Source organism: Erinaceus europaeus, chromosome 7 (assembly GCF_950295315.1).
Source record: "Erinaceus europaeus chromosome 7, mEriEur2.1, whole genome shotgun sequence".
Taxonomy (NCBI): domain Eukaryota; kingdom Metazoa; phylum Chordata; class Mammalia; order Eulipotyphla; family Erinaceidae; genus Erinaceus; species Erinaceus europaeus.
Genome location: NC_080168.1, coordinates 32,085,912 through 32,112,993, shown reverse-complemented (window position 1 = coordinate 32,112,993; position 27,082 = coordinate 32,085,912). Strand labels below are relative to the sequence as shown.

At 39.0% G+C, this 27,082-nt stretch overlaps 1 protein-coding gene across 1 annotated transcript in view; it reads left to right on the top strand.

The window, feature by feature from the left end:
* BMPR2 (bone morphogenetic protein receptor type 2) overlaps nt 1–27,082 on the top strand; it is a 123,701-nt gene that overhangs the window by 81,832 nt on the left and 14,787 nt on the right. The window contains exons 5-11 of the mRNA XM_060193492.1: nt 1,904–2,014; nt 3,973–4,064; nt 5,837–6,067; nt 7,921–8,035; nt 15,515–15,675; nt 16,954–17,101; nt 21,053–21,189. Of these exons, the coding sequence (XP_060049475.1) occupies nt 1,904–2,014; nt 3,973–4,064; nt 5,837–6,067; nt 7,921–8,035; nt 15,515–15,675; nt 16,954–17,101; nt 21,053–21,189 (995 nt within the window). The remainder of the gene's footprint in view (nt 1–1,903; nt 2,015–3,972; nt 4,065–5,836; nt 6,068–7,920; nt 8,036–15,514; nt 15,676–16,953; nt 17,102–21,052; nt 21,190–27,082) is intronic.

Below are 27,082 nucleotides of genomic sequence, written 5' to 3'. Positions count from 1 at the left end.
GGTGGGGGTTGATAGCATAAAGGTTATGCAAAGAAGGAGCCGGGTGGTGGCACACCTAGTTGAGTGCACATGTTACAATGTACAAGGACTTGGGTTCAAGCCTCCGGTCCCACCTGCAGGGGGAAAGCTTCATAAGCAGCGAAGCAGGGATGCAGATGTCTCCCTGTCTCCCTCTCTATGTCCCCTTCCCCTCTCGATTTCTGGCTGTCTCTATCCAATAAATAAAGGATAATTAAAAAAATTATTAAAAAGTTATGCAAAGAGACTGTCATGCTCTGGTAGGAAAAAAAGTCATATTAGCTTGGTCTGGGAGGTGGCACAGTGGATAAAGCAGTAGGCTCTCAATCTCAAGCATGAGGTCTTAAGATTGATCCCTGGCAGGACATGTACTAGAGTCATGTCTGGTCCCCTCTCTCTTTCTATTTCTCTCTCTCTCTCTCCTTCTCTCTCCCTTCCCCTATCCCTCCCATTAACAAATAAAATAACATAACATAAAACATCATATTTGCTGAAAGCCACTGGAAGTGGTACAGTGGGCTCTCAAGCATGGGGTCCCAAGTGTGGCAGTGATGCTCTAATCCTCTCGCTCTTGCTTTCTTTCTCTCCCATGCCCTTTCTCTTTCTCACTAATAAGTAAATAAATAATATAAATAATCTTTTTTGAAATCTTTTTTTTTTTTTTTTTAAATCAGGACAGAAATCACCTGTGGCAGCCTGGGAGGGTACATGGTAGCCTGATCTTTGGATTTCAAATCCCAAGGACCTGAGTTCAACCCTCAACATTGGGGATACGCTGGTTCTTCTTCTTTTGCATGTAAATAAATAAATAAATAAATAATAAGTAAATTAATAAGTAAGGAAACTGGTTGGAGCCCCCGGCTCCCCACCTGCAGGGAAGTTGCTTCACAGGCGGTGAAGCAGGTCTACAGGTGTCTTTCTCTTGTCCTCTCTGTCTCCCCTCCTCTCTCAATTTCTCTCTGTCCTATCCAACAACGACAAGAACAGTAATAACTACAACAATAAAACAACAAGGGCAACAAAAGGAAATAAATAAATAATTTTTAAAAAATCAAGTGTGGGCAGCTAGCAGTGGTGCACATGGTTGAGTGCACATATTACTGTGTTCAAGGACTGGGGTTTGAGCCCCACTCCAGACCTGCAGGGGGGATGCTTCACAGGCGATGTAGCAGGTCTGCAGGTGTGTATCTCCCCCTTTCCTCTCCTCAGTTTCTCTCTGTACTATCAAATAAAGTAGAAAAGAAAGGGAGCTGGGCTGTAGCGCAGTGGGTAAGAGCACATGGCATAAAGTGCAAGGGCCAGCATAAGGATCCTGGTTCGAGCCCCCAGATCCCCACCTCCAGGGGGTCACTTCGCAAGCGGTGAAGCAGGTCTCTGTCTTCCCCATCTCTCTCCATTTCTCTCTGTCCTGTCCAACACAACAACAGCTATGACAACAATAACAGTTACCATAAGCACAAGGGCAATAAAATGGGAAAAATGGCCTCCAGGAGCAGTGGATTCGTAGTGCAGGCACCGAGCCCCAGCAGTAACCCTGGAGGAAAAAAAGAAAAAAAAATAGAAAAGAAAAACAAGTTCAAGTGTGATTCCAAGGACTGTTCTCTTAAATAGCATGCCATTCTATGCTGTTCACACATACAGTTGATATTTCAAAATTAGGAGCACATCTGTAGGGGTTTTGGTGTTCTAAATCTACAAGACTAAACATACATATCACATGCTTATAAACATTTATAATTTGCAGCTATTACAAGCTTATTGATTTTTTTATTTCTGATAAAAAATCTGTTCACTTGACTGCACTGATAAAGCATTACTAAAGGGTAACCTGTTATATCTAACAAAATAATTTTGTGAAAATGACTGCATTTTTCTTTTCTTGTAGGTCCACCTCATTCATTTAGCAGAGATGAGACAATAATCATTGCTTTGGCATCAGTCTCTGTATTAGCTGTTTTGATAGTTGCCTTATGCTTTGGATACAGGATGTTGACAGGTAAAAAAAATTTTGTCCAATTTTTAAATCAAAAATACCATTTAATCAGAATTTATTTCCTCCTTTTTTATATATCTCTTTGTTCAATGGTAAAAAAAAAAAAAAAAAAAACACCACTTTTCTCATTGTGCTATCATAGCTCTATATCTCAAAGGTAAGAACTTAAAGTATATCTATATAACCCCAATACCACTTTCACATCTAGTAAAAAATAATAGTGTTTTGTGTGTGTGTGTTTTGTTTGTTTTTTTGTTTTTTACCAGTACACTGCTCAGCTCTACTTATGGTGGTACAAGGGATTGAACCTGGGACATCAGAGTCTCTTTGCATAACCATTATGCAATCTTCTCCTAATGTCAAAAAGATGTCTAGTTGGTTCTGATAAAGTTTTTTTCACATATTTTATATTTATTATTTATTTTTCCTTTTGTTGTTTTTTTATTATTTTTATTATTTTTTTATTTTTTATTATTTATTTTTTATTATTTTTTATTTTTGTTGTTTTTTTATTATTTATTTTTCCTTTTTATTGTTGTAGTTATTATTGTTGTCGTTAGGACAGAGAGAAATGGAGAGAGGAGGGGAAGACAGAGGGGGGAGAGAAAGATAGACACCTGCAGACCTACCTCACCGCTTGTGATAAATTTTAAGCTTAATAATTTATTTTGTTTTGTTTTTTATGGAAATCACTCATGGACTCATGAGAATAACTTAACAAAACATTCTTTAATGTTTCTGTAATGCTTCTTAGAGTTTTAAACTAGATCTATTGCTAGAACAATCTTCCAGAATTCTCTGGAGATTTAAATTTTCTTTCTTTGCTTTGCTTCCTTTTTTTTTTCCCCAACCCCAGAGCACTGCTCATCTCTAGCTTATGACGGTGTGGGATTGACCCTGGGACTTGAGAGCCTCAGGCATGAAAGTCTCTTTGCATAACCATTATGCTATACCCCCATCCTTTAAATTTTCTTTTTAAAAAACATTTATTATTTGTCCTGGAACATGATGTCATAAGATGACCTAGTGGGGGTTGTATTGTTATGTGGAAATGTTACACATGTACAAACTATTGTATTTTACTGTTGACTGTAAACCATTAATCCCCCAATAAAGAAATAAAAAATAATAAAATTATTATTATTATTATTATAGCACTGCCCAACTCTGGCTTATGGCGGTGCAGGGAATTGAACCTGGGATTTTGGAACTTCAGGCATGAGAGTTTCTTTATATAACTATTATGCTCTCTCTCCTGGCCCCTGGAATTCAATTTTCATCATTCATCTTCACTTGTAGATGATTTCTAGTTTAATAGATGGTTCCATTCTCATTTTAATTAGGCATAAATATTCCTCTCTAACCTGTTGTAGTTCTCCTTATTTATTTATTATTGCCACCAGGGTTATCACTGGGGCTCAGTACCTGACAACAACTATTCTTGGCAGTCATTTTTTCCTTTTTTAATTTTTATTATTTATTTTTATCTTTTTTCATTATCTTTCTTTATTGGATAGAGACAGAAATCAAGAAAGAAGAGGGAAATAGAGAGGAAGAAACAGACACCTGCAGCACTGCTTCACCAATCACAGAGCTTTCCCCCAGGCTCAAACCTAGGTCCTTGAGCATTGTGACATGTGTACTCAACCAGGTGTGCCACCACCTGGCCCCCTATTTTTATTTTTTAACTTTATAAGACACAGAGAAAACTGAGAAGGAGGGGGAATAGAAAAGGAGAGAGACAGAGATCTACAATACTTGTTTCACTGCTTGTGAAGTTTCCCCCTCCAGGTGGCGAGCCAGGGCTCAAATCTGGGTCCTTGTGCATGGGAAATGGATGTTTAACCATGTGGGCCCCCAACCCCCCTGTAGTTCTCCAACTGTGATATAGTAAAAAGTATATAAAGATCTTTACTTGAAGAGAGCCATGCATTAGTGACATCTTTTTCCTACTTCTTTAGGAGACCGTAAACAAGGTCTTCACAGTATGAACATGATGGAAGCGGCAGCATCAGAGCCTTCTCTTGACTTAGATAATCTGAAACTCTTAGAGGTAAGATTGCTGTTTCATATTATGGAACGTCTTGTCTGCTGTAATAGTGTGTCTGGGAGAATCTAGGAAAGTAACTTAGTTCTCTCACTAAGATGTTCTTTTATTAATTCAGTGAGCATTTATTAAATATCAGTTCTGTGCATAAGTCTGATCTAGGCACTGAGAATAAAAGTAAATGATATACATCCAACTCTTGAGGTTTTTATTCTAGTGGAAAGTCTACAAACAGATCAATAATTGTCTACAATTTCAAGTTTTACTAAAAGTTCTAGAGAAAAAGTAAATAGAAAAGGACATAAGAAAAGGTGCAATGGATGCTATTAAAGAAAATGTGCTAGGAAAAAGAAAAAAAAGATTGGAAACCAGTGTTGGTAAGAGTGTGAAGGAAAAGAAACTTTTATACTGTTGGTGGGAATGTAAACTGGTGTAGCCCCTGTGGAAAATGGCATGAAGGGTCTTAGCATAAAAATGGGAATACTTTATGATTCAGTCATAACACTAATAGGCAGATATCCAAAGGACATGAGGACACTAATTTGAAAGGGTGATTGCACCTCTGTCTTTATAGCTGCGCTACTCACAGTAGTCAAAATATAGGACCAACCTAAATATTGCATAGTAGGTGACTGAGTAAAAAAGGATGTGGTATATACTCAATGGAATGCTAGAATGTCTAGTTTGGGTATATTCCTAGGAGCCCAGAACTTTAGTAATCTTTGCTTGAGCTTGATAGGTAACATGAAGGCAGACTAGAAATATTGTCTGGGTGGCTGGTATCAGAGTAGAGAAAAGAACTTTAAAGCCAGGTTAGGGCAGAGAGTGTCTCCCACTCTTGAAAAAAGCATATAAATATAGTTAACGGGTTACCATATCAATCTGATTGGGGGCCCGTGTATATTCATTCATAATTATTAGCACAGGAGCCTGTAAAACCTCGTTACCTGTCAGTTTGAATTCACAGGCCATGGTTATAGCTGGCAACATTTTAGGGTGCACATATTATAGGGCCAGTCCTCCTTGTGGGGCAGTCCTTATCACTGCTGGTTTGTAGTGAGGATAGTGTCCTTGAGAGGCCCACAAAAAGACAGTGAGGACATTCCTGATGGACTGGTGGTAGTAAAGAGTGTGATCTGTTAGTGGACTAGGTCCATAGTATCTGTGGGGGAATGCAGAGATCCCCTTCTGGTACCCCAGGTGATGAGGTTGCCTGGTATTGACCAAAATGGCCATCTTTAAGTAAGTGAGCAAGTATTTAGCCCCTTCCCAAATTCCCTCACTTTCCAATATCTTTTTTTGTCCCCAGATCCTCTTCTCTTCTTTGTACTAGAAATGTTACAGATTTTCTGTTGTTTTAGTTTCAATGCTCAAAGACTTGGGTTCAAGCCTTTGGTCCCCACCTGAAGGGGGAAAGCTTCACAAGTGGTGAAGCAGTGCTGCAGATGTCTCTCTCTCTCTCTACCTCTCTGTCTGCCACCTTCCCTATAAATTTCTCTCTCTCTCTCTCTTTCTATATATATCCAATAAGTACATAAGTGAAATTTTTTTTCTAATTTTATTTATTTTTCCTTTTGTTGCCCTTGTTGATAAGTGAAATATTTTAATAGTTAAATTGATAAAAAAAAGTGTTACTTTCTAGTTTTGTGATAATGGAGTAATTTAAATGGTGGTCAATAGCTAGTATGGGATATATATTAATTTATACTTATTTAGTAAATAGATTACTCACTTATTATATGAATTAATAGCTTGCTTTCTTCAACATAAATTTGCAGCTGATTGGCCGGGGGAGATATGGAGCAGTATATAAAGGTTCCTTGGATGAACGTCCAGTTGCTGTAAAAGTGTTTTCCTTTGCAAACCGTCAGAATTTTATCAATGAGAAAAATATTTACAGAGTGCCTTTAATGGAACATGACAACATTGCCCATTTTATCGTTGGAGATGAGAGAGTCACTGCAGATGGACGCATGGAGTATTTGCTTGTGATGGAGTATTATCCCAATGTAAGTTCTTGATAAAAAATAAATTGGGGAGTCGGGCTATAGCGCAGCGGGTTAAGCGCAGGTGGCGCAAAGCACAAGGACCGACATAAGGATCCCGGTTCGAACCCCGGCTCCCCACCTGCAGGGGAGTCGCTTCACAGGCGGTGAAGCAGGTCTGCAGGTGTCTATCTTTCTCTCCTCCTCTCTGTCTTCCCCTCCTCTCTCCATTTCTCTCTGTCCTATCCAACAACGACGACAACAACAATAATAACTACAACAATAAAACAACAAGGGCAACAAAAGGGAATAAATAAATAAATTAAATAAATAAATAAATAAATAATAAAAATAAAAAAATTGGTGGGAGCTGGGCAGTGGTGCAGCAGGTTAAATGTACATGGCGTGAAATGCAAGGACCGGAGGCGTAGGGATCCCAGTTCGAGCCCCGGCTCCCCACCTCCCCACCTGCAGGGGGCTCGCTTTACAGGTGGTGAACGAGGTCTGCAGGTGTCTGTCTTTCTCTCCCCCTCTCTGTTTTCCCCTTCTCTCTCAATTTCTCTCTGTCCTATCTGACAACAACAACAACAACAATAATAATAACAACTATGATAAACAAAAAGGGCAACAAAAGGGGAAAAAATAAAGTTTCTTTTAAAAAATAAAATAAATAAATACATACATTGGCATTACATTTAACTGTCTATCAGACTTTCAGGAGAACCCCTGTAATGCTATTTTACATCTGGTTATTAATGATCTGAGTGAAATGAGGTTCTCATTCCAGCATGTAAATCTACTGTTTTGTGCCCACCCACCCCGTTTCTCTTTCAGCAAGGCTTCCTTGGAAAAAGAAGTAGTGCCTTGGCTGACATTCAGTCTGACATAAGCTTCTCATCTTAGACTCATTAATTTTTCTGAGCACTCTGAATAGCACTAATACATACGTATTTACAGAAATCTTCTATTTTCTTCTTGTGAAAGATAGCAACATATGTTCATACTGGTGAGAGATACATATAAAGATTCTTTTTTTAAAAAAATCTTTTAAAAAATTTATTTACTGGATAAATAATGCCAGAAATTGAGAAGAGAGATAGAGAGAGAGACAGAGGGACAGCTGTCTTGCTGCTCTGCTTCACCACTTGTGAAGCTTTCTCCCTGCAGGTGGGAACTGGGGGCTTGAACCTGAGTCCTTGTGCATTTATAACGTGTGCTCAGCCAGGTACACCACTACCCGGTCCCTAAAGAAAGATTCTAAAAAGATTATATTTGCCTCTATTTGGTAAATCAAAGAAGCATTTAAAATGAAATAACCACTCATAATTTTTTACAATTCGTAATTTTTAATATTGAAGAAATCAAAATTGATGTTTAAATTCTCCTTTCCAGGAAGTTGGGAGGTAGCGCAGCGGGTTAAGAGCATTTGGCACAAAGCGCGGCGTAAGGATCCCTGTTCGAGCTCGAGGCTCCCCACCTGCAGGGGGTCGCTTCACAGGCAGTGAAGCAGCTCTGCAGGTGTCTGTCTTTCTCTCCCCCTCTCTGTCTTCCCCTCCTCTCTCCATTTCTCTCTGTTCTAACGGCGACATCAGTAACAACAACAATAATAACTACAACAACAATGGAAAACAACAAGGGCAACAAAAGGGAAAATAAATAAATATAATAAAAATAAAACATAAAAATTTTTTTAAAAAATTATCCTTTCCATACTGACCTCCTCCCTCTACCTACAGAAACGTCTTTCTTTTTTTTTTTTTCCCCCTGAAATGTCAAAATTCATTAAATCTGTGCAAATTATTTTAAGGTTATTTATATTACTTCTTGTATTCTTGTAAAAATAATTTCACTTCTCTTCCCCCCTCCCCTCTACCTAGGGGTCTCTATGCAAATATTTGAGTCTCCACACAAGTGACTGGGTAAGCTCTTGCCGTCTGGCTCATTCTGTGACTAGAGGACTGGCATATCTTCATACAGAACTACCACGAGGAGGTAAAAGAATGAATAGACAGTTAATGATGCTCATCTGGGTCAAAAAAAAAAATTCAACAAGGAAAATTATAATCACATCTTCAAAGTAAATTTTACATTATACCAGAGTTGGTGTTAGACGGTTGTTTTGAAATGTCTGGCATGAGGAATTGCATTTGAAATGTAACAGAAAAACTAAGGAAAATAATTTCAGGCTCAGAATTATGGATTCCATTGAAAATGTGACTGAGGCTTTAAACATTCTCCTTGCAAAAATATACAGTTGGGACTACTTATAAAATAGTATTTTAATTCCTTAGATCCTTTTTCAAATCCATGTGTGAACTAAAGTTAAGAAACATATCACTTGGCTATGTTTTTCTTGTGTTTATGTTGCTTATTTAAATAAACTATAATGCATTATTCTGTAGTTTTAACATCACATAGGTCGTTTTCCCACTGATTGATGGTCTTTATTACAAATCCCACAGAAGTGCCTCTGGTAGCTAGTTTAGAGGTGCCTCTGATGTGAGGTATATTTGGTAACCAAATGAGAAAGCAAAAGTACTAAAGAGATACCTTGAACAACTAGAGAAATTTGCTAGAATTAGGTTTGGCCAAATCGATCAGGGTGGAAAATAACAATCCCTTGAATATGAACAAATGTGTTCTTTCTCATGTATAGATTTGGGAGAGAGTCTAAAACTAGTTTGGCAGCACCATACTATTTATTACGGCCTCAGGCGTTTACACCTCTCCATTATTCTCCTTATATGCCTTTTATTTTCAAGGTCACCTTACACATCATGCTTTATTCTGCTCAGCAGGAGAAAGGAAGGGTTGAAAATAAAATGACCCCTTGTGCCTCAAGGCCCCCTCCTAAGCTTATGCTTTGTTTCACAAAATTTACTTCGCATTTAACTATCATACTTCTCTGCAAAAGATGCTGAGAGCATAGTTTTTTTGTTTTGCTTTGCTTTCATTTTTTGCTGCCTTAGTAATATTAGGATCTGTTACTAAGTAGGGAGAGCAGAATGCTCTCTGTCCGTCTCTGCCAGTGTTTCCAAATTACGTGTCTGTGTGCCTTGCATAGAGTTTTCTTTAGTGTTCATGCATATTTTTGCAGACTGTTCAGAGCATCTCTTTAATGCATTTCCTTTCTCACCTGGTTTCAAAGTATCATAGGCATCTCTAAATGAGCTTTGCTGTGAAAATCCTGTCTCTGCTTTCTCCAGCATTCCTTCCTGCTATTGCCCATGATATTTTTCAGTCTCTCTGACCTCTGTAGTGAAGAGAATCTTTAATGTATCAGTTTCTAAGATCTTTGTTCCACTGTATAATAGCATGGATCATCTTTTTTAGCTGCTGCTTCATGTATAAATAATTTTCCCTGAATAATTTATTAGCTCATTTATCATGACATCTCGCTTTTCCTGAATATCGAGTTGACCGGTGTTATTGCCCATGTCAGCAGCTGGATGCATTTGCTTTAGTGCTTTAGCACCTTAGCCGTTTAAACTGTGTTGTCATATTCTCAAATATTATTGTAAGTCTTCTAAAGTGATGGTTTAGCACAGAACTTAAAAGGTCTTTTTAAATCCCCCCCTTTTAAGGCCTGCATGATTCAGCAGGATTTAGGCCAAACATTGGCTGAAAACGCTGAGTGCCATCAAATATAAATTTTATCTAGACATAGTTATTGTTCTAAAGCAGTACCCAATGTTAGCATTTCTTCTTTTTCTTAAGATTTTTCTTTATTAATTTATTTATTCCCTTTTGTTGCCCTTATTGTTTTATTGTTGTAGTTATTATTGATGCTGTTATTGATGTTGTTGTTCAATAGGACAGAGAGAAATGGAGAGAGGAGGGAAAGACAGAGAAGGGGAGAGAAAGAAGGGGAGAGAAAGACACACCTGCAGACCTGCTTCACTGATTGTGAAGTGACTCCCCTGCAGGTGGGGAGCCGGGGGGCTCGAACTGCTATCTGTATGCCGGTCCTTGAGAGCACCTGCGCTTAACCCGCTGCGCTACCACCCGACTCCCAGCATTTCTTAAAAACTGAGTATAGCGCAGCGTGCAAAGCGCAGGGACCAGCTTAAGGATCCCGGTTTGAATCCCCGGCTCCCCACCTGCAGAGGAGTCACTTCACAAGTGGTGAAGCAAGTCTGCAGGTGTCTTATCTTTCTCTTCCCTTCTCTGTCTTCCCCTCCTCTCTCTATTTCTCTCTGTCCTATCCAACAACGACAACATCAATAACTACAACAATAAAACAACAATGGCAACAAAAGGAAATAAAAAAAAAACCCTGAGTATATGTGCTCTCACATGTCCATAATTTGTTGTTTAACTAATTTTTAAGTATTCCCATTCTTTTAAAAAGAGAGAGGAGGGGAAGACAGAGATGGGGAGAGAAAGATAGACACCTGCAGACCTGCTTCACCACCTGTGAAGTGAACCCCTGCAGGTGGGGAGCCGGGGGCTTGAACCCTACGCTGGTCCTTGCACCTCGCACCATGTGCACTTAACTTGCTGTGCTGCCGCCCTGCCCCCAACTATTATTTCTACAACCATATTTATATAGATTTGCCCTAACATTTACCCATCTGGGAGTATAGACCAAAAGTCTATATATTATATATATATATATGTATTATTTAGCTTATATATAATATATATTATTTATTCCCTTTTGTTGCCCTTGTTTTAGTGTTGTAGTTATTATTGTTGTCATCGTTGTTGGACAGGACAGAGAGAAATGGAGAGAGGAAGGGAAGGCAGAGGGGGAGAGAAAGATAAACACCTGCAGACCTACTTCACTGCCTGTGAAGTGACTCCCCTGCAGGTGGGGAGCTGGGGACTTGAACCGAGATCCTTACACTGGTTCTTGTGCTTTGCGCCACCTGCGCTTAACACGATGCACTACCACCCAACTCCCAAGACCAAAAGTCTTTATGAGGTGTAGAAGCTGGAAGGTCTGACTTCTGTAATTGTTTCTCTGCTGGACATGAGTGGAGTGTTGCCAGGTCGATCCATACCCCCAGTCTGTTTCTGTCTTTCTCTAGTGAAGTATTCCCATTCTTAACTGCTTAAAATATTTAAAGTGAGGCAAGGGAGACTGTTATTCAAAAAAGGCTTTTGTGCTTGAGGCTCCAAAATCCCTGGTCAAACCCCCACACTACCAAAAACCAGAACTGAGCAGTGCTCTGGTGAAAATAAATAAGTAAATCAATCAGTCAATCAAAAATTAATGTGTCATATCAGCTTTGTTTTTTTAACCTTTTTATTATTTTTATTTATTGGATAGAAACAACCAGAAATTGAGAGAGAAGGGGTGATAGAGAGGGAGAGAGAAAGAGAGATACCTGCAACCCTACTTCATCACTCACAAAGCTTTGCCCCTGTAGGTGGGGACTAAGCACTTAAACCTGGGTCCTTGTGCAGACTTGTGCTCAACCAGATGCATCACCACCTGGCCCCCTTCCATTTTTTTTTTAAGTTTTACATGTCTACTTGCTTGTTTATTCACTCTACTCACTTAGATATTCCCGTCATCTCACTTTTTTTTTCCCAGAGAACCCTAGCCTTTGTTATACTGCATAGTTTTGTAGCAAAGAATAATAACATTATTTATTTAGCTGTTTTTGCCTAGGAATAAGAAGTTGATCATGTTTGTTTATAATTGTTTCTTCCTATGAATTATTTATTTTTTAATTTTATTTATTTATTTAAGAAAGGAGACATTAACAAAACCATAGGATAGGAGGGGTACACACAATTCCTGCCACCCAATCTCCACATCCCATCCCCTCCCCACTAGCTTTCCCATTCTCTATCCCTCTGGGAGCATGGACCCAGGGTTGTGTGGGTTGCAGAAGGTAGAAGGTCTGGCTTCTGTAATTGCTTCCCCGCTGAACATGGGTGTTGACTGGTCAATCCATACTCCCAGTCCGCCTCTCTCTTTCCCCAGTAGGGTGGGTCTCTGGGGAAGCAGAGCTCCAGGACACATTGGTGGGGTCTTCAGTCCAGGGAAGCCTGGCTGGCATCCTGTGGCATCTGGAACCTGGTGGCTGAAAAGAGTTAACATACAAAGCCAAACAAATTGTTGAACAATCATGGACCCAAAGGTTAGAATAGTAGAGATGAAGTGTTGGGGGGTACTCACTGAAAACTCTAGTGTACTTCTGCTTTCAGGTATATATTTTGCACTAGTTTATGGATATGTGTGGACATATGCTCTGTCTCACAGAACCTGGTCTATATCTAGGTTTTGGGACTTTGTTAGGAAGTGAACTACCTGGGATGGAATCAGAGAATACTATGAAAGGAAAGGTCTCACCCGAGTGATGAAGCTGAAGGGTTGTCATTCCACACCTAAAGTCTTTGGACACAGTCTGAGCTGAAGCATATTGAGATGGCACTCGTTGCGTTGATTAGGTTGTGATCAGCGAATGCAATATTATTTGATATGAATTGGTAGAAGCATGCAGGAAAGTGGGCCCTACCCTAAGGTTCCAGGACTGGGGGAAATACAGGCTCTATAGTGGAAATGTGAGGTTCCTGCTTAGGGTTCAAGAAGACAATGGATAGTTATTGTTATTATCACATTTGGTAATTGGGTTAACTTTGAAAAGTCCCTTTGTTAGGGTTTGCTGTATTATACCCAGTATCTTGTATATAGCTGTGCCACTGGTTGCTTCTGATCTACCTGGTCTAGGCTTTTGAGAGAGTCCGCATATCAAAGACTCAGCTCTATGAATTATTTTTCTAATATGTGTCTTACTCTTTCACCACCTAACAAAGAAATAACGTGTAGATCACTCAAAGGAAGCAGAATATTGCTAATTCATTTGCATGGCACACTCTTCCAAGTTCTTTGATATGTGTTTCTAAAGATACTCAGAGGGTTGTTTCTCATCGGGTTTTATTCTTTATTCTTTTTTTTTTTTTAACATTTTATTTATTAATGAGAAAGATAGAAGGAGAGAAAGAACCAGATATCTTTCTGATACATGTGCTGCCGAGGATTGAACTCAGGACTTCATGCTTGAGAGTTTAATGCTTTATCCATTATGCCACCTCCTAGACCACTCAGGTTTTATTCTTCAATGTAGTTAAAATATTAGGTCTTGGGCTGAGTAGAGTGCACACTTTCCCTTGAGCAAGGACTCTGGCCACCCCACGAGAGCACCTGCATGAATGCTGAAGCAGTGCTATGGCCTCTCTCTCTCTGTTTGTGTGTGTGTGCACCTTGTAGTCTTTATTGAATGACAAGAGGAATCCACCAGCAGTGGATTCATGCAGCTGTAGATCCCCAACAAAAATCTTGGCAGCAGGTAAACAAAAACCAGAAAATAGCCCTCATCCCTTTGAGATGGTTTCCTAGTCCAGTGCTCTTGTATAGGCAAAATCATTGCATCCTTTGTCCCTTTGAATACTTCTCCCTAAGTAATAAAAAAGACTAAATCTAATATCAAAGATGACTTTAAGAGGAAAGAAGGCCCAAAAGGGCAGCTTATAGTTTTCCTCTTTACATTAGTGATGAATCTTATGATTCACCTCTCTTTTTCCTAAAAGTGCTCTTTCTTTAAAATTAACGATCTAATTGTATTACCGAATTATAAGGTGTACAGCTCCGCACAGTTCCCACCACCAGAGCTCTGGATGCTCAGCCCCTCCACTGTAAGCTGCAACAGTTCTCCCAAGGTTGCAGATAGGCGTTAACTATTAATCTGCAACCATCTATCTCTATTTGGATATATTTGCCCATCTCTTTAAGGTCCCATCTTCTCTTCCTTTCCAAGTCACACATACTACTACATCCAAATGTCCCTCCTTTTTTCTTCTTTTCTTTCTGGTTCCTGATGGAGTTGGAGTTCAGTGCCCTCTGGTCATTGATAGTGATTAGTATTAATATACAGATACTCTGCAACAGCTGTTTCATATAAAGATCAGCTCTAGCTTATACCACACGTACTTATGTTGTGGTTTTTGTACAGAATAGGAAAGGAAACACTGTCTTTAGTCTTATTGTTAGTGAAAATGAGGTCTAATATTCATTAATGAGAATAATAACTTTAAATACTGTACCTAAATGTAAACATTGCATAAATTTATCATTTATCTTTGTTGTTTGATGAATTTCCTTATATGCTTAGGACGCTGGTTTACATTTCAAAAATTATACTACAAAATTTAAAATTTTTTGACGGTTATAGATTATTTTAATGTAAGTCTTGTTAAAGGTTTCCTATAGAAAAGAAAGTATGTTATGTGTCTGATGAGAGACTAGGGTTATATTTTTTTCCCAGGCCCATTTACTATGTGCCAAGCCTTTTAAATTCAGATAAAACATTCTCTTTCTGTCTTCACAGAGTGTTTAGTCTCGTGATAAACAGGCAATAAAATGAGTATAATTGTACTCTACTTTGTAAAGTCAGAAAATAGGTTTTCACATATGTTAAGACATACCAACTCCTTCAATTTTTCCCAGTCAACTGCAAAACCATTTATAGTTTGATTTTAAGAATTGAGGTGGGGGGGATGTCTTGGTGGTGGTGCACCTGGCTGAGCACATATGCTACATTTTTGCCATGAGATTTAGCTATGTCTCTAAGACAAACTTGGGTGGGTTTTTTCCCCCTTTGTATTTTATTTAGTGGATAGACAGAGAAATTGAAAAGGGAGGAGATAGAAAGACATCTGCAGCACTGCTTCGCCACTCATGAAACTTTCCCCTGCAGGTGGGGTTGGGGACTTGAACCCAGGTTCTTGTTCATAGTTAACAGTCTCTCTCTACTAGATGTGCCATCATCTGGCCCCTATTGTCTCCTTTTGATACCTTAGAAGTGAAAGTGTATTGCACCAAAGTAAAAAACTCTGGGGTGGGGGAGAGGGCTCAGGTCCTGGAACATGATGGCAGAGGAGGACATAGTGGGGGTTGTATTGCTGTGTGGAAATGTTATGCATGTACAAACTATTGTATTTCACTGTTGACTGTAAACCATCAATCCCACAATAAAGAATAAAAAGTGGGGGGCTGGGTAGTGGCAGACCTGGTTGAGCGCACGTATTACAATGTGCAAGCACCCAGGTTTGAGCCCCCAGTCCCTACCTGCAGGGGGAAAGATTTGCGAGTGGTGAAGCAGAGCTGCAGGTGTCTCTCTGTCTCTCTCCCTCTCTATCACCTGCCTCCTTCTTGATTTCTGGCTGTCTCTACCCAATAAATAAAAAAGATTTAAAAAAAAGTGAAGGTGTTGTTAGAACTAGAAATGGCAATAGCTGAATGTTTGAAGATTAACTATACATGCAGTGCGCTTATGTTGTAATAGAAAATAATGATGGTGAGTTGAAATTTTGATTTCTTATGGCCTTTTTTATGAAAATGAAGAATTACAAAAATAGCACTGTCTTCTATGTTATGTAGTCCCTGTTATCTGTATGCTTATTTGATATATAATTATGCATTTAAACATTAATGAATATTTGAATTTCTCTAAACAGATCATTATAAACCTGCAATTTCCCACCGAGATCTAAACAGCAGAAATGTCCTGGTGAAAAATGATGGAACTTGTGTTATTAGTGACTTTGGGTTGTCCATGAGACTGACTGGAAATAGGCTGGTCCGCCCAGGGGAAGAAGATAATGCCGCCATAAGTGAGGTAATTTTGTGCAAAAGGTATCATGTTGACATTCCTAGAAAACAAAATGAGTTCAGTGGGGAAGCAATTACAGAAGCCAGACCTCCCACCTTCTGCACCCCATAATGGCCCTGGGTCCATACTCCCAGAGGAATAAAGAATGGGAAAGCTATCAAGGGGGAGGGGATTGGGTACGGAGTTCTGGTGGTGGGAACTGTGTGGAATTGTACCCCTCTTATCCTATGGTCTTGTCAGTATTTCCATTTTATAAATAAAAATAAAAAACAAAATGAATTGTAATTAAAGACCCACTACTCAGGTCAGTTACTCACATCTGCTTTCAATTATAAAATATTAGTAATTTTAAAAGTGCGTTATGGGAAGATACTGTATAAATTTCATCAATTCATTAAGGAAATGGTTGTCATTCCAACATACTAAGTTTCATCCAAGAGAATGCAGAGGAGACAATTAATCATTTTTAATAGCCGACTAGTAGTCCACTGTGTATATATACCACAGTTTTTTTAGCCACTCATCTGATGTTGGACATCTGGGTTTCTTCCAAGTTCTGGCAAGTACAAACTGTGCTGCTATGAGAACTGATTTTTAAAGCAAAAGCAAAGCTACCAAGTTTAAAATAGGATAGTTATCCTTTGATGATCACTGTTAATCACCACAAGCAGTGAAGCAGGTCTTCAGGTGTCTGTCTTTCTCTCCCCGTCTCTGTCTTCCCCTCCTCTCTCCATTTCTCTCTGTCCTATCCAACAACGAACAGCATCAACAACAATAATAACCACAACAAGATTACAACAACAAGGGCAACAAAAGGGGGAAAAATAAAAGAATATGAAATGGTGTATGTAATGTTTTGCCATCGTCTTAGTGTGTCTTACAGATTTTTTCTACACTGATTTACATATGAAGACCTAGCTCATTCTTTTTGATTAATGAATAGTATTTGGTAGAATGCATTTATCACTAATTACTCAAGAAAGGTATTTTGTAGATGAAAAAAATGGGTTTAGTAAGTTTAAATGTTGTGCTCATATGGGGAGTATAGGTAATTGAAACACTTGAACTTACGAAAGGAGAAGTGGACTATCTCTAAGACTATGGGAACTATGATGGTTGAAGATAGAAGAGAACTTTGGCAGTGGGTGCAGTGTGGACTTAGACCCCTGTAACATTCTTAGGGTCAAATAGCATATTTCTGACTTAAAATTTATAAATAACTTGTGATCTAATGGCCTTGAAGAATGCTCTACTTGTTTTTTGTTTTTTTTGTGAATTTATCAGGTTGGCACAATCAGATACATGGCACCAGAAGTTCTCGAAGGAGCTGTGAACCTAAGGGACTGTGAATCAGCTTTGAAACAAGTCGACATGTATGCACTTGGGCTGATCTACTGGGAGATATTTATGAGGTGTACCGACCTCTTCCCAGGTAAAAGAGCTGCTAGGAAAATTTGACATGTTTCTATGTAAAGCTACTATGTCTTTCTCTCCTGTGTTAAATAAGTCATATATATATATATATATATTTTTTTTAATGTATGGTTTTAATTTCATTTAAATCTTTTAGTTCAAGGCTCACTGGTGGCACACCTAGTAAAGTGTTCATCTTAATATGTACAAAGAAAGAGCCAGGTTTAAACCCCTGCTGCCCAAGTACAGCGGGGAAGCTTCACGAGTGAGTGGTGGAGCAATACTTCAGGGCCTCTATTTCTCTCTCCCCCACCTCTCTCTCCTGCCCCCTGTTTCTCTCTGTCTCTGTCATAAAAAGAAAAGAAAAAGGGGGAAAAATTAAATAACTAAAAATGGCTTCCAGGAGCTGTGGCATTGTCCTAAAGGCACTGAAATCCAGGGATAACCCTGGTAGCAACATAAGCCTTTTAGTTCATTGCCATCTAGTGTTCAGAAACGTTATTGGCAGAATGATGTGAGTTGGGGCACAAAAGCTTTAAATAGTATTCCAAGTTTACATCTGGCTGTTTAATTAACTGTTTATAATAGTTTGTGTTTAGTTTGGTCTCTGCTTTAGCCATCATCATTTTACTTATGCACCTTCTGAGCGTTTAATAAGGTACTTTTAGAATGTTTTCTGAGTGATACAGTTAGGAGTTAAAACATTGAGTAAGTGAGGCAGTTAATGAAGTACTGCAAACTTTTTCTTTCTCTTTCCTTTCATTCTTTCTGTCTTTATATTCTTTACCTTTCTTTCAGTAAAGTAATGCTCATTGTGCAATAGTTGAGTTAGAATTTTCTCCTATTATAGTTGCAGCCCTGTGACTATATAAAAACTTAGAGCAACAACCAGTTTGTTCAGTGTTCTAGTTGGTATACACAAGTCATTTGACAGATAGGTTCTCTATCATTTAAGACTGACATTGGGAGTCGGGTGGTAGTGCAGTAGGTTAAGCGCACATGGTGCAAAGCGCAAGGACCAGTATAAGGATCCCGGTTCGAACCCCCGGTTCCCCATCTGCAGTGGGGTCGCTTCACAAGCGGCGAAGCAGGTATGCAGGTCTGTCTTATCTTTCTCTCACCTTTTCTGTCTCCCCTTCTCTCCTGATTTCTCTCTGTCCTATCCAACATCAATGGAAACATTAGCAACAAGGGCAACAAAATGGGAAAAAATGACCTCCAGGAGCCGTGGATTCATAGTGCAGCCACCCAGTCCCAGCAATAACCCTGGAGACAAAAAAAAAAAAAAAAAAAAGACTGACTTAATTAAGAGCATAGCAAAAAGAAGTAGTTGGAGCACTGGGCACGTGTAAAATGGAACTATTCAACAAAAACAGAGATTAAAAGATCCTATAATTTTAGATACAAAATTCAGAAGAATGGATACATATGAGAGAAAACTAAGAGAATCAGTGATTGTGGCAATGTGTAAAAGAAACTCTAGGGGGCTTGGCAGTGATGCACCTGGTTGCCATGCGCAAGGACCCAGGTTCAAACCCCTGCCCTCCACCTATGGGGAGAAGCAAGTATTGCAGGTGTCTCTCTTTTTCTCTCCTCTATTTCTCTCTGACCTATAAAAAAAAAAAGAAAGAGAAAATTCTAAGGAACTGAGAAATATTCAGCGATCTAACAAGCAGTGAGAGTGGTATCCAGGAATTTGAGGGGGAGAAGGGCAATTTACATTGTCCTAAATCATGGAGACCTTTGGGTGTGCTACTAATAGTCGACCAAGTCAGTTTCTTGTATGAATTGATAAGCGTAAAAAGAATGTTGAAAGCACTAAGGTTAAATGATTAAAATGATTATTTAGGAATTTTAATTGACAATTTATGAATGATACACTTCCTATGAGAATAATTAAAGTGTAGGGGGTGGGGGATCAAGAAGATAGTATAATGCTTATGTCAGCAGCTCTCATTCCCCAGGCTCAATCTCAGACACCACCATCAGAATCAGCAGTGACTGGAGAGGTGACTCTGAGCAGAGAGCATAGGATTTGTATGCATGAGGGTTTACCCTCTACCACCTCATATGCTGGAGTAGTACTGTGTTCTTTCTCTACATATTAAAAATGAAGTAAAAAAGACATTTTAAAATGAAGACAAGTGAAGAACGAGAAAATGGTGAATAAAATTGATAGCTGGGGAGAGCATGTATGTAAATTATTCTTTTTTTTTTTGTAAGTTATTCTTAAAGAAAAAAAATGGTCATAAAAAGTAAAAAAGAGGGAGTTGGGTGGCAGCGCAGCATGTTAAGCACACGTGGCGCAAAGTGCAAGGGCCAGCGTAAGGATCCCGGTTCGAGCCCCTAGCTCCCCACCTGCAGGGGAGTCGCTTCACAGGCAGTGAAGCAGGTCTGCAGGTGTCTTTCTCTCCCTCTCTCTCTCTCTCTCCCCCTCTCCATTTCTCTCTGTCCTATCCAACAATGACAACAACAAGAATAGCTACAACAATAAAACAATGCCAACAAAAGGGAATAAATAAATAAATATTAAAAAATAAATAAAAATAAAAAAGAAAGAAAGAAATGGTCATTAAAATAGTGAAAAAGCCAAGTAATCATAGTACTTAGAGACAGTGTTAAAAAAGAGTCATGTGCCAAAATTGATAACAACAGATATAATTGAAAGGTCTAATGGAAATGAAACTGAGGAGTGATGTTTGAGTTTGAATGGAGAACATCATTGGTAGACGTTTGTGTGGAATAGAGAAGACAGGGCGAGGCGTTGGTGCACCTGGTTAAGAGCACACATAGTATGCAAGGACCAAGGTTCTAGCTGCTGGTCCTCACCTGCAGGGGGAAGCTTCACAAGTGGTAAAGCAGGGCTGCAGGTGTCTCTCTGTCTCTCTCCCTCTCTATCTCCCCATTCCCTTCTTAAAAAAGAGAGAGGGAGAGAGAGAGAGAGAGAGGGAGAGAGAGAGAGGGAGTCTGGTGGTAGCACAGCGGGTTAAGCGCACATGGCACAAAGCTCAAGGACCGGCGTAATGATCCCGGTTCGAGCCTCCAGCTACCCACCTGCAGGGGAGTCGCTTCACAGGTGGTGAAGCAGGTCTGCAGGTGTCTCCTCCTCTCTGTCTCCCCCTCTTCTCTCAATTTCTCTCTGTCCTATCTAACAATGACGATATCAGTATCAACAACAATAAAACAAAAAGGGCAACAAAAGGGAATAAATAAATATTTAAAAAAGAGAAAGAGAGGGAGAAGACAGACATATCACAGTATAGTGGGGAAAATGTTAAGATACAGAAAAGACACTCTTAAAAATGTAATAGATTGTGGGAAGAGAAATTGAAAGAAATATTATCATAAAGGAAGTATGAAATATTGCAAAGGCTATGTTAAGAAAGAAAGAACGAGTGTGATTTAAGAATATAATAAAGTACCAGGAAATAGCTCACCCAGTAAAGAATGCACTTTAGCGTGTGCAAGGCCCTCAGTTTCCACTGTGACAACACATGGGGGCAGCATGAAGGACACAAGGAGCCCCATGGATGGTGGAGCGGTGTGGTGCTATTGCACCCTGTCTCTGCTCTCTGTCATTATGTCTCTCTGAAAATAAAGAATAAATCATTAGCCTGGAGTGGCTGCTCTGTGATATTACATTTCAGGTGTGAAATCTTGGGTTCATTCTTTTATGCCACAAGGGAAGGATGGATGGTAGGACGGGAGGAAAAAATTTTCTTTCCTTCCTTCCTTTCTTCCTTTTTTCTTTCCTTCCTTCCTTCCTTCCTCCCTTCCTTTCTTTCCTCTAAATATTTCTATTTTTTTATTATTGGATAGAGACAGAGAAATTGAGAGGGGAGTGGGATATAGAGAGGGAGACACCTGTAGCCCTGCTTGTGACACTTGATATACTCTAGCTAAACTGAGTTCACATATTAAGTACATCTAATGAATATATATGTATGTATGTATGTATGTATATATACAGGTGAATCTGTACCAGAATATCAAATGGCTTTTCAGACAGAAGTTGGAAACCATCCCACTTTTGAAGACATGCAGGTTCTGGTGTCTAGGGAAAAACAGAGACCTAAGTTCCCAGAAGCTTGGAAAGAAAATAGCCTGGTAAGAAAAAAATTGATTATTAAAACAATGGATTATAACTGAATATGTTTTAATGTTAACAGTTCTTAGTATTGTCTGATGTCAGAAACCCAACTAACCTACCGATTTTTTAATGTACCCATTTTTATTTTTTAATATTTTTTCCCATTTTTATTTTTTATTCAGTTTCAGATATCCCAATGTAAGGTATTTAGAGATCCTGAAGTTTGTAAGATTAAATATCAACTGGGAAAATTAGTATACTAAAATTTTAAACGCTATTGAAATTTAATCTTATTCTCTTAAGAATGATACTGAAAATGCTGATTATTCCAGATTTACATACCAGATAGTTAACAGAATTTTAAGCTAGAACTAAAAATACCAAGGTGAAGCCTGTAGATTCTGCTTATTAGTACAGGATCTAGCTCATTCAATAGAACGTATGCCTTACCATATGTGAGGTTCTGGGTTTGAGCCCTGGGACCACATACAAGTACCATGGAGTTTAGCACTGAGGGAAGCTCCATGGAATATGAAGTGGTGCTGTGCTGTCTCTTTCTCCATTGTTGTAATTTCTTTCAATCTGTAATGGAAAGTTTAAAAGAAAAAAAAAGTATTCACCCTGGAGTGGTTGGAATTGCATGTGTGAAGTCTCTTATGCTATAAAAAAAAGTTAATCCTGTTATTAAACATACAGTTCACAATGTAGAAATTACATCAAAGACTCATTTATAGGGGTGGGGGGGGAGAATACAGGTCCAAGAAGGATGACAGAGGACCTAATGGGGGTTGTATTATTATATGAAAAACTGAGAAATATTATTGTCAAATGTAAAACATTTAAAGAATGTTTTACATTTTTCAATAAAGAAATTAAAAAAAAAAGGAAAAGAAAGAGAAATACTTAAGGCTGTCCAACACTGATTTTATACAATCTCTATTTCACCAGCCCTTTATGGCAAGTTTTTCATGTCAGCCCCTATAGATTTCTCTTTCCATTTCATCTCTATTCTATTGCATGATGTAATTATTGGATAACCCTTTTTTCATGAAAGCTCCTTGTATTTTTATAAACATCTGTAAAATATAGATGCTTTAAAAGTTATTTATCGGGGGAGTCGGGTGGTAGTGCAGTGGTTAAGCGCATGTGGGGCATGTGGCGCAGAGCCCAAGGACCAGCATAAGGATCCCGGTTCAAGCCCCTGGCTCCCCACCTGCCGGGGGCTCAAACTGGGATCCTTATGCTGGAAAACCATGTACCAGACACTATCAAGCTCCCTCTTTCTTTTTTCTGTTTCTTTTTTGCCTTCAGTGTTATCACTAGGGCTCTGTGACAGCACTGCAAATCCTCTGATCCTGGAGGCTATTTTTCCCATTTTGTTGCCCTTGTTGTGGTTGGTTGTTGCATAGGCCAGAGAGAAATAGAGAGAGGAGGGGAAGACAGGAGGAGAGAAAGATAGATACCTGCAGACCTGTTTCACCGCCTGTGAAGCTACTCCCCTGTGGGTGGGGAGCTGGCGGCTTGAACTGGGATCCTTATGCCCGGTCCTTGTGCTTTGCACCATGTACACTTAACCCGCTGTGCTACTGCCCAGCCCCCCTAAAACTATTTTAATGAGAGAGACAGAGGGAAAGTTACAGAGGGGCTTGGGTGTTGGCACAGCAGGTTAAGCACACATAGTAGGAAGTGCTAGGACCCAAACAAGAGTTTGAGCCCCAGCTCCCCACCTGCTGGGGGGTCGCTTCACAAGCAGTAAAGCAGGTCTGCAGATGTTTATCTTTCTCTCCCTATCTCCCCTCCTCTCTTGGTTTTACTCTGTCTTGTCCAAAAAAAAAAGAGAAAGATACATGAGCAGTGGATTCACAGCGCTGGCACCAAGCCCCAGTGATAACCCTGGAGGTGCAAAAATAAATAAATAAGTCAACAAAAAAATAATTTAAAAAAATTACAGAGAAAGACAGCTCTGACTTATAGTGGTGCTGGGTATTGAACCCAGGATCTGGGATCCTCAGGCATGAAAGTTTTCTTTCTTTCTTTCTTTTTAAAATTAATTTACTATTTATTTATTCTCTTTTATTGCCCTTGTTTTTTTATTGTTGTAGTTATTATTGTTGTTGTTGTTGTTGGATAGGACAGAGAGAAATGGAGAGAGGAGGGGGAAGACAGAGAGAGGGAGAGAAAGATAGACACCTGCAGACCTTCTGAAGCAACTCTCCTGCAGGTGGGGAGCCGGGGCTTGAACCGGGATCCTTACGCCAGTCCTTGTGCTTTGTGCCACCTGCGCTTAACCCCCTGCGCTACAGCCCGACTCCCGAAAGTTTTCTTATATAACCATTACGCTGTCTCCCCAGTGCATATTTTCACATTTTCATTGTAGGGTGTTGTTTTCGATGGTTTATGTTGTTTTCGCCAGGCTGGCTTCACGGGTGGGTAACAGACGACCAGGGACTCATGGTTGAGCTGTAGGCAGTATCTCTTTGTTCATGCAGGATGCAGCACAATCTAAGATGAGCTAAGCTAAACTCAAGTACCCTAAAACTCACAATGCTGTCTTTATATATACTTGCCAAGTAGGGTGGAAACAGGATGTGACATAGAGAGGGTGGAGAGAAAAGTGACTGGTGAAAATCAGAGTGTGACAAGGAGGGGATCAGGGTGTGACAAAGAGGGGGTGGAGCAGGCGAGAATCCTATCACTGAACCACCAATGCCCTGGAGTGCTTTATGTAAATGTAAAAGTGATTTATGTAAATAGACCAAAGCTTTGAATGGGATTAAATCTATCCCTATATAGGCATATGGTTAAGCAGAAGCCAGGGGGAGCTGGCATACTATCCAACAGTAGGGTGTCTATAAGATTAAAATTTTTAAATTTTGCATTTTGGGGCCAGGAGATAAATTGCATGGTAGGTATTATACTAAGTTCCTGGCATCACATAGAATCACAGCACAGAAGAAAGATCCAGTGCTGTGGTATCTCTCCTCTCTTCCTGTAATTCTTTCAGTGCAAATTTAAAACAATGGAATAAAAATAAGCTCAAAGCAGTAGACTCAAGGATCTATGAGACCCCAGTGTTAGGGGAATAAAAAATGTGTATTTGAAATAGAATATTTTTACTGTATCGACTTACACTGATTGGCATCATGTCACAGATAAACTAGAGTGGTATATTAGATGTTGCCATACATATTTTCATGGAGTATGTTCTTCATTAGTCATTTGTTAGTAGATTACCTTCAAGGAAAGCTTCTGCTTCAAGTGATACTGAAATTTCCAAGGATGAGGCAGTAGGAGAGCTATTGCCAAGTACATAGCCCTAAGATTCCCTCCTAACCATATACTTACTATGGAAACTGGAATGAATCTTAAAGAACGTTGGTAGCAGCTGAGAGTAATTCCTTGCCAGGAATTCATTAGATGTGCCAGCTTCACAGTGGAGCATTCCTCAAAGAAAATTTTCTCTTCAAAAATTTTAGTTCGTAAAATTCAACTTCCTCTCCTTTAAACTGCTTTAAACAGCAGAACAAATAGGACTCCTCATTTTGAAGTATCTTGCAGAGTCTGCCACTATGGCATATGAACCATGTATATTTATCCTGAAAATATTAAGAAATGGTGATAGTTAATATCTCACATCTGTCCTTTAGACTAGTTTCTACTCCTTCATTTTTATCAGAAAATTCTTCTTAGGGGCTGGGTTGTACACCGTTTTCATGCCTGAAACCTAAAGGCCCTAGGTTCAATTCCCAGCACCACTGCAAGCCAGAGCTGAGCAGTGCTCTGGTCTCTATCTAGTCACCTGAAGTTGCCTGAAAGATTTTATTTATTATTTTTATTAATTTTTATTGATATTTTTATTAATTTTTATTGATATAATCTGAGATAATCATAGTAACACAAAGAATTGAGATCCTGTGAACTCTATTCATTTTCTCCCATTTCAATATTATAGGGTAATAAAAAAAGAAAATACTGGTACTAACATAACCCATTTGTTTTATGTATACTTTATCATTTTTACATGCATTCTGGTTTCTCTCTGTGTGTTAGAGGTATGTGTACCCACTCACTTAAAGCTTTATCACATGCAGGGCTGTGTATCTACCATCAGTTAAGATACTGATCAGCTTCCTCACACTATTTCCTCATGTTGCCCATTTATAAATATGTTTTCATTCTTTGCCTGAAAGATTTTAAACTGTTACTTCAAAACCCAGGGAGTTTTCTGACAAAAATGAAGGGGTAGAAAATAGTCTAAAAGACAGATGTGAAATGTTAATTATAGCTGTCTCTTAATATTGAATTCACCAATACCATTTTTATACTTTCAGGTTTTACAGTATAAGTGCACACACCATTTAAGATAACTTTATATTAAAATGTTTTAAATTAGTAAAACAAAAGTGTAGGTCAGAAGATAAAACCCACTAGAGTACATAGCAACTTTACAATGCATGAGGACCTGGGTTCAAGCCCCAACACCACATTGAAGCAGCATGCAAGCAAAGCCTCAGGAATGATGGAGCAGTACTGTGGTGTTTAGCTTTCTCATTTATTTACTTATTTATTTTTATTGTCACCAGGGTTTTTTTCCTTTTTTTTTTCTCCTGTCTTTTATTTGATAGAACAGAGAGAAACTGAAAAGAAGGAGCTAGAGAAGGAGAAAGATATCTGCAGCACTGCTTCACAACTCATGAAGCTTCTCTCTTACCGGTGAGGACCAGGGGCTTTTGAACCTAGGTCCTTTTGAATGGTTGTGACAAATCAAAACATGTATACTCAACCATGCCCCATTTTTCCTCCTCCTCCTCCTCCTCCTTCTTCTTCTCCTTTTCCTTCTCCTCCTCCTCCTCCTCCTCCTTCTTCTCCTCCTCCTCCTCCTCCTTCTTCTCCTTCTTCTCCTCCTCCTCCTCCTCTCCCTCTCCCTTCCCCTCCCCCCTCCTCCCCTCCTCCTCCCCCTACCCCCCCCTTCTTCTTTTTTGATTTGTTTCTCTCTCTGCCTCTATCTGAACAGAAAAAAAAAGTGCATGCCAGGTACAGCTTCAAAAGTGTGAAGCCTCGGCATCCAAAATAAATAACTTTTTCTCAGTAAAGTTTCTCTGGATCTATACCCAAGAAATTAGTAATATTGATTTCCTATGAAGAGGGAAAATGGGTCACTGGCAAATAGAAATTGAAGATGGCATTCCTTTTTGGACTTTTTAAATGTGTTTTATTATTTCCTACTCCAAAATGTTATTTGGTTAATGCCTTCTCATGTAATTGGTAAAAATTCAAAGTTTAAGAATGAAAACATACTTTTAGAGGGCTGGGGAGATAGCATAATGGTTATGCAAAAAACTCATGCATGAGGCTCTAAGGTCCCAGGTTTAGTCCCCAGCTAGTGCTCTGGATTGGTTCTCGTTCTCTCTCTCTCTCTCTCCCTCTCTCTCTCCCTCTCTCTCTCTCTCTCTCCCTTTCTCTCCCTCTCTCTCTCTCTCCCTCCCCCCACCTTCCTCCCCATCCCTCCTATTCTCTCTATATGTTTCCCATTAAAATAAATACATAAATAAACAAAATACTTAAGAAATAAAATTATTTTAGCAATATAAAACAGACACTCATCTTGAACATCTAGAAGCCCCTCAAAAGAAACAACTACTATTAATTTTCTTGTGTAGATCTATAAAGTTTCTATGAAATTATATGTAAATATTCTAAGCAAAATCAAGTTTTATATTCTTTTTAACATGTAAGTGGGAACTGCAACACACATATTTTTTTAATATTTATTCCCCTTTGTTGCCCTTGTTGTTTTTCACTGTCCTTGTAGTTATTATTGTTGTTGTTATTGATATATATAAATAAGTATTTATTTATTTATTTTATAGGAGAGAAAAACAGAGCACTGCTCAGCTCAGTGATGGTGGT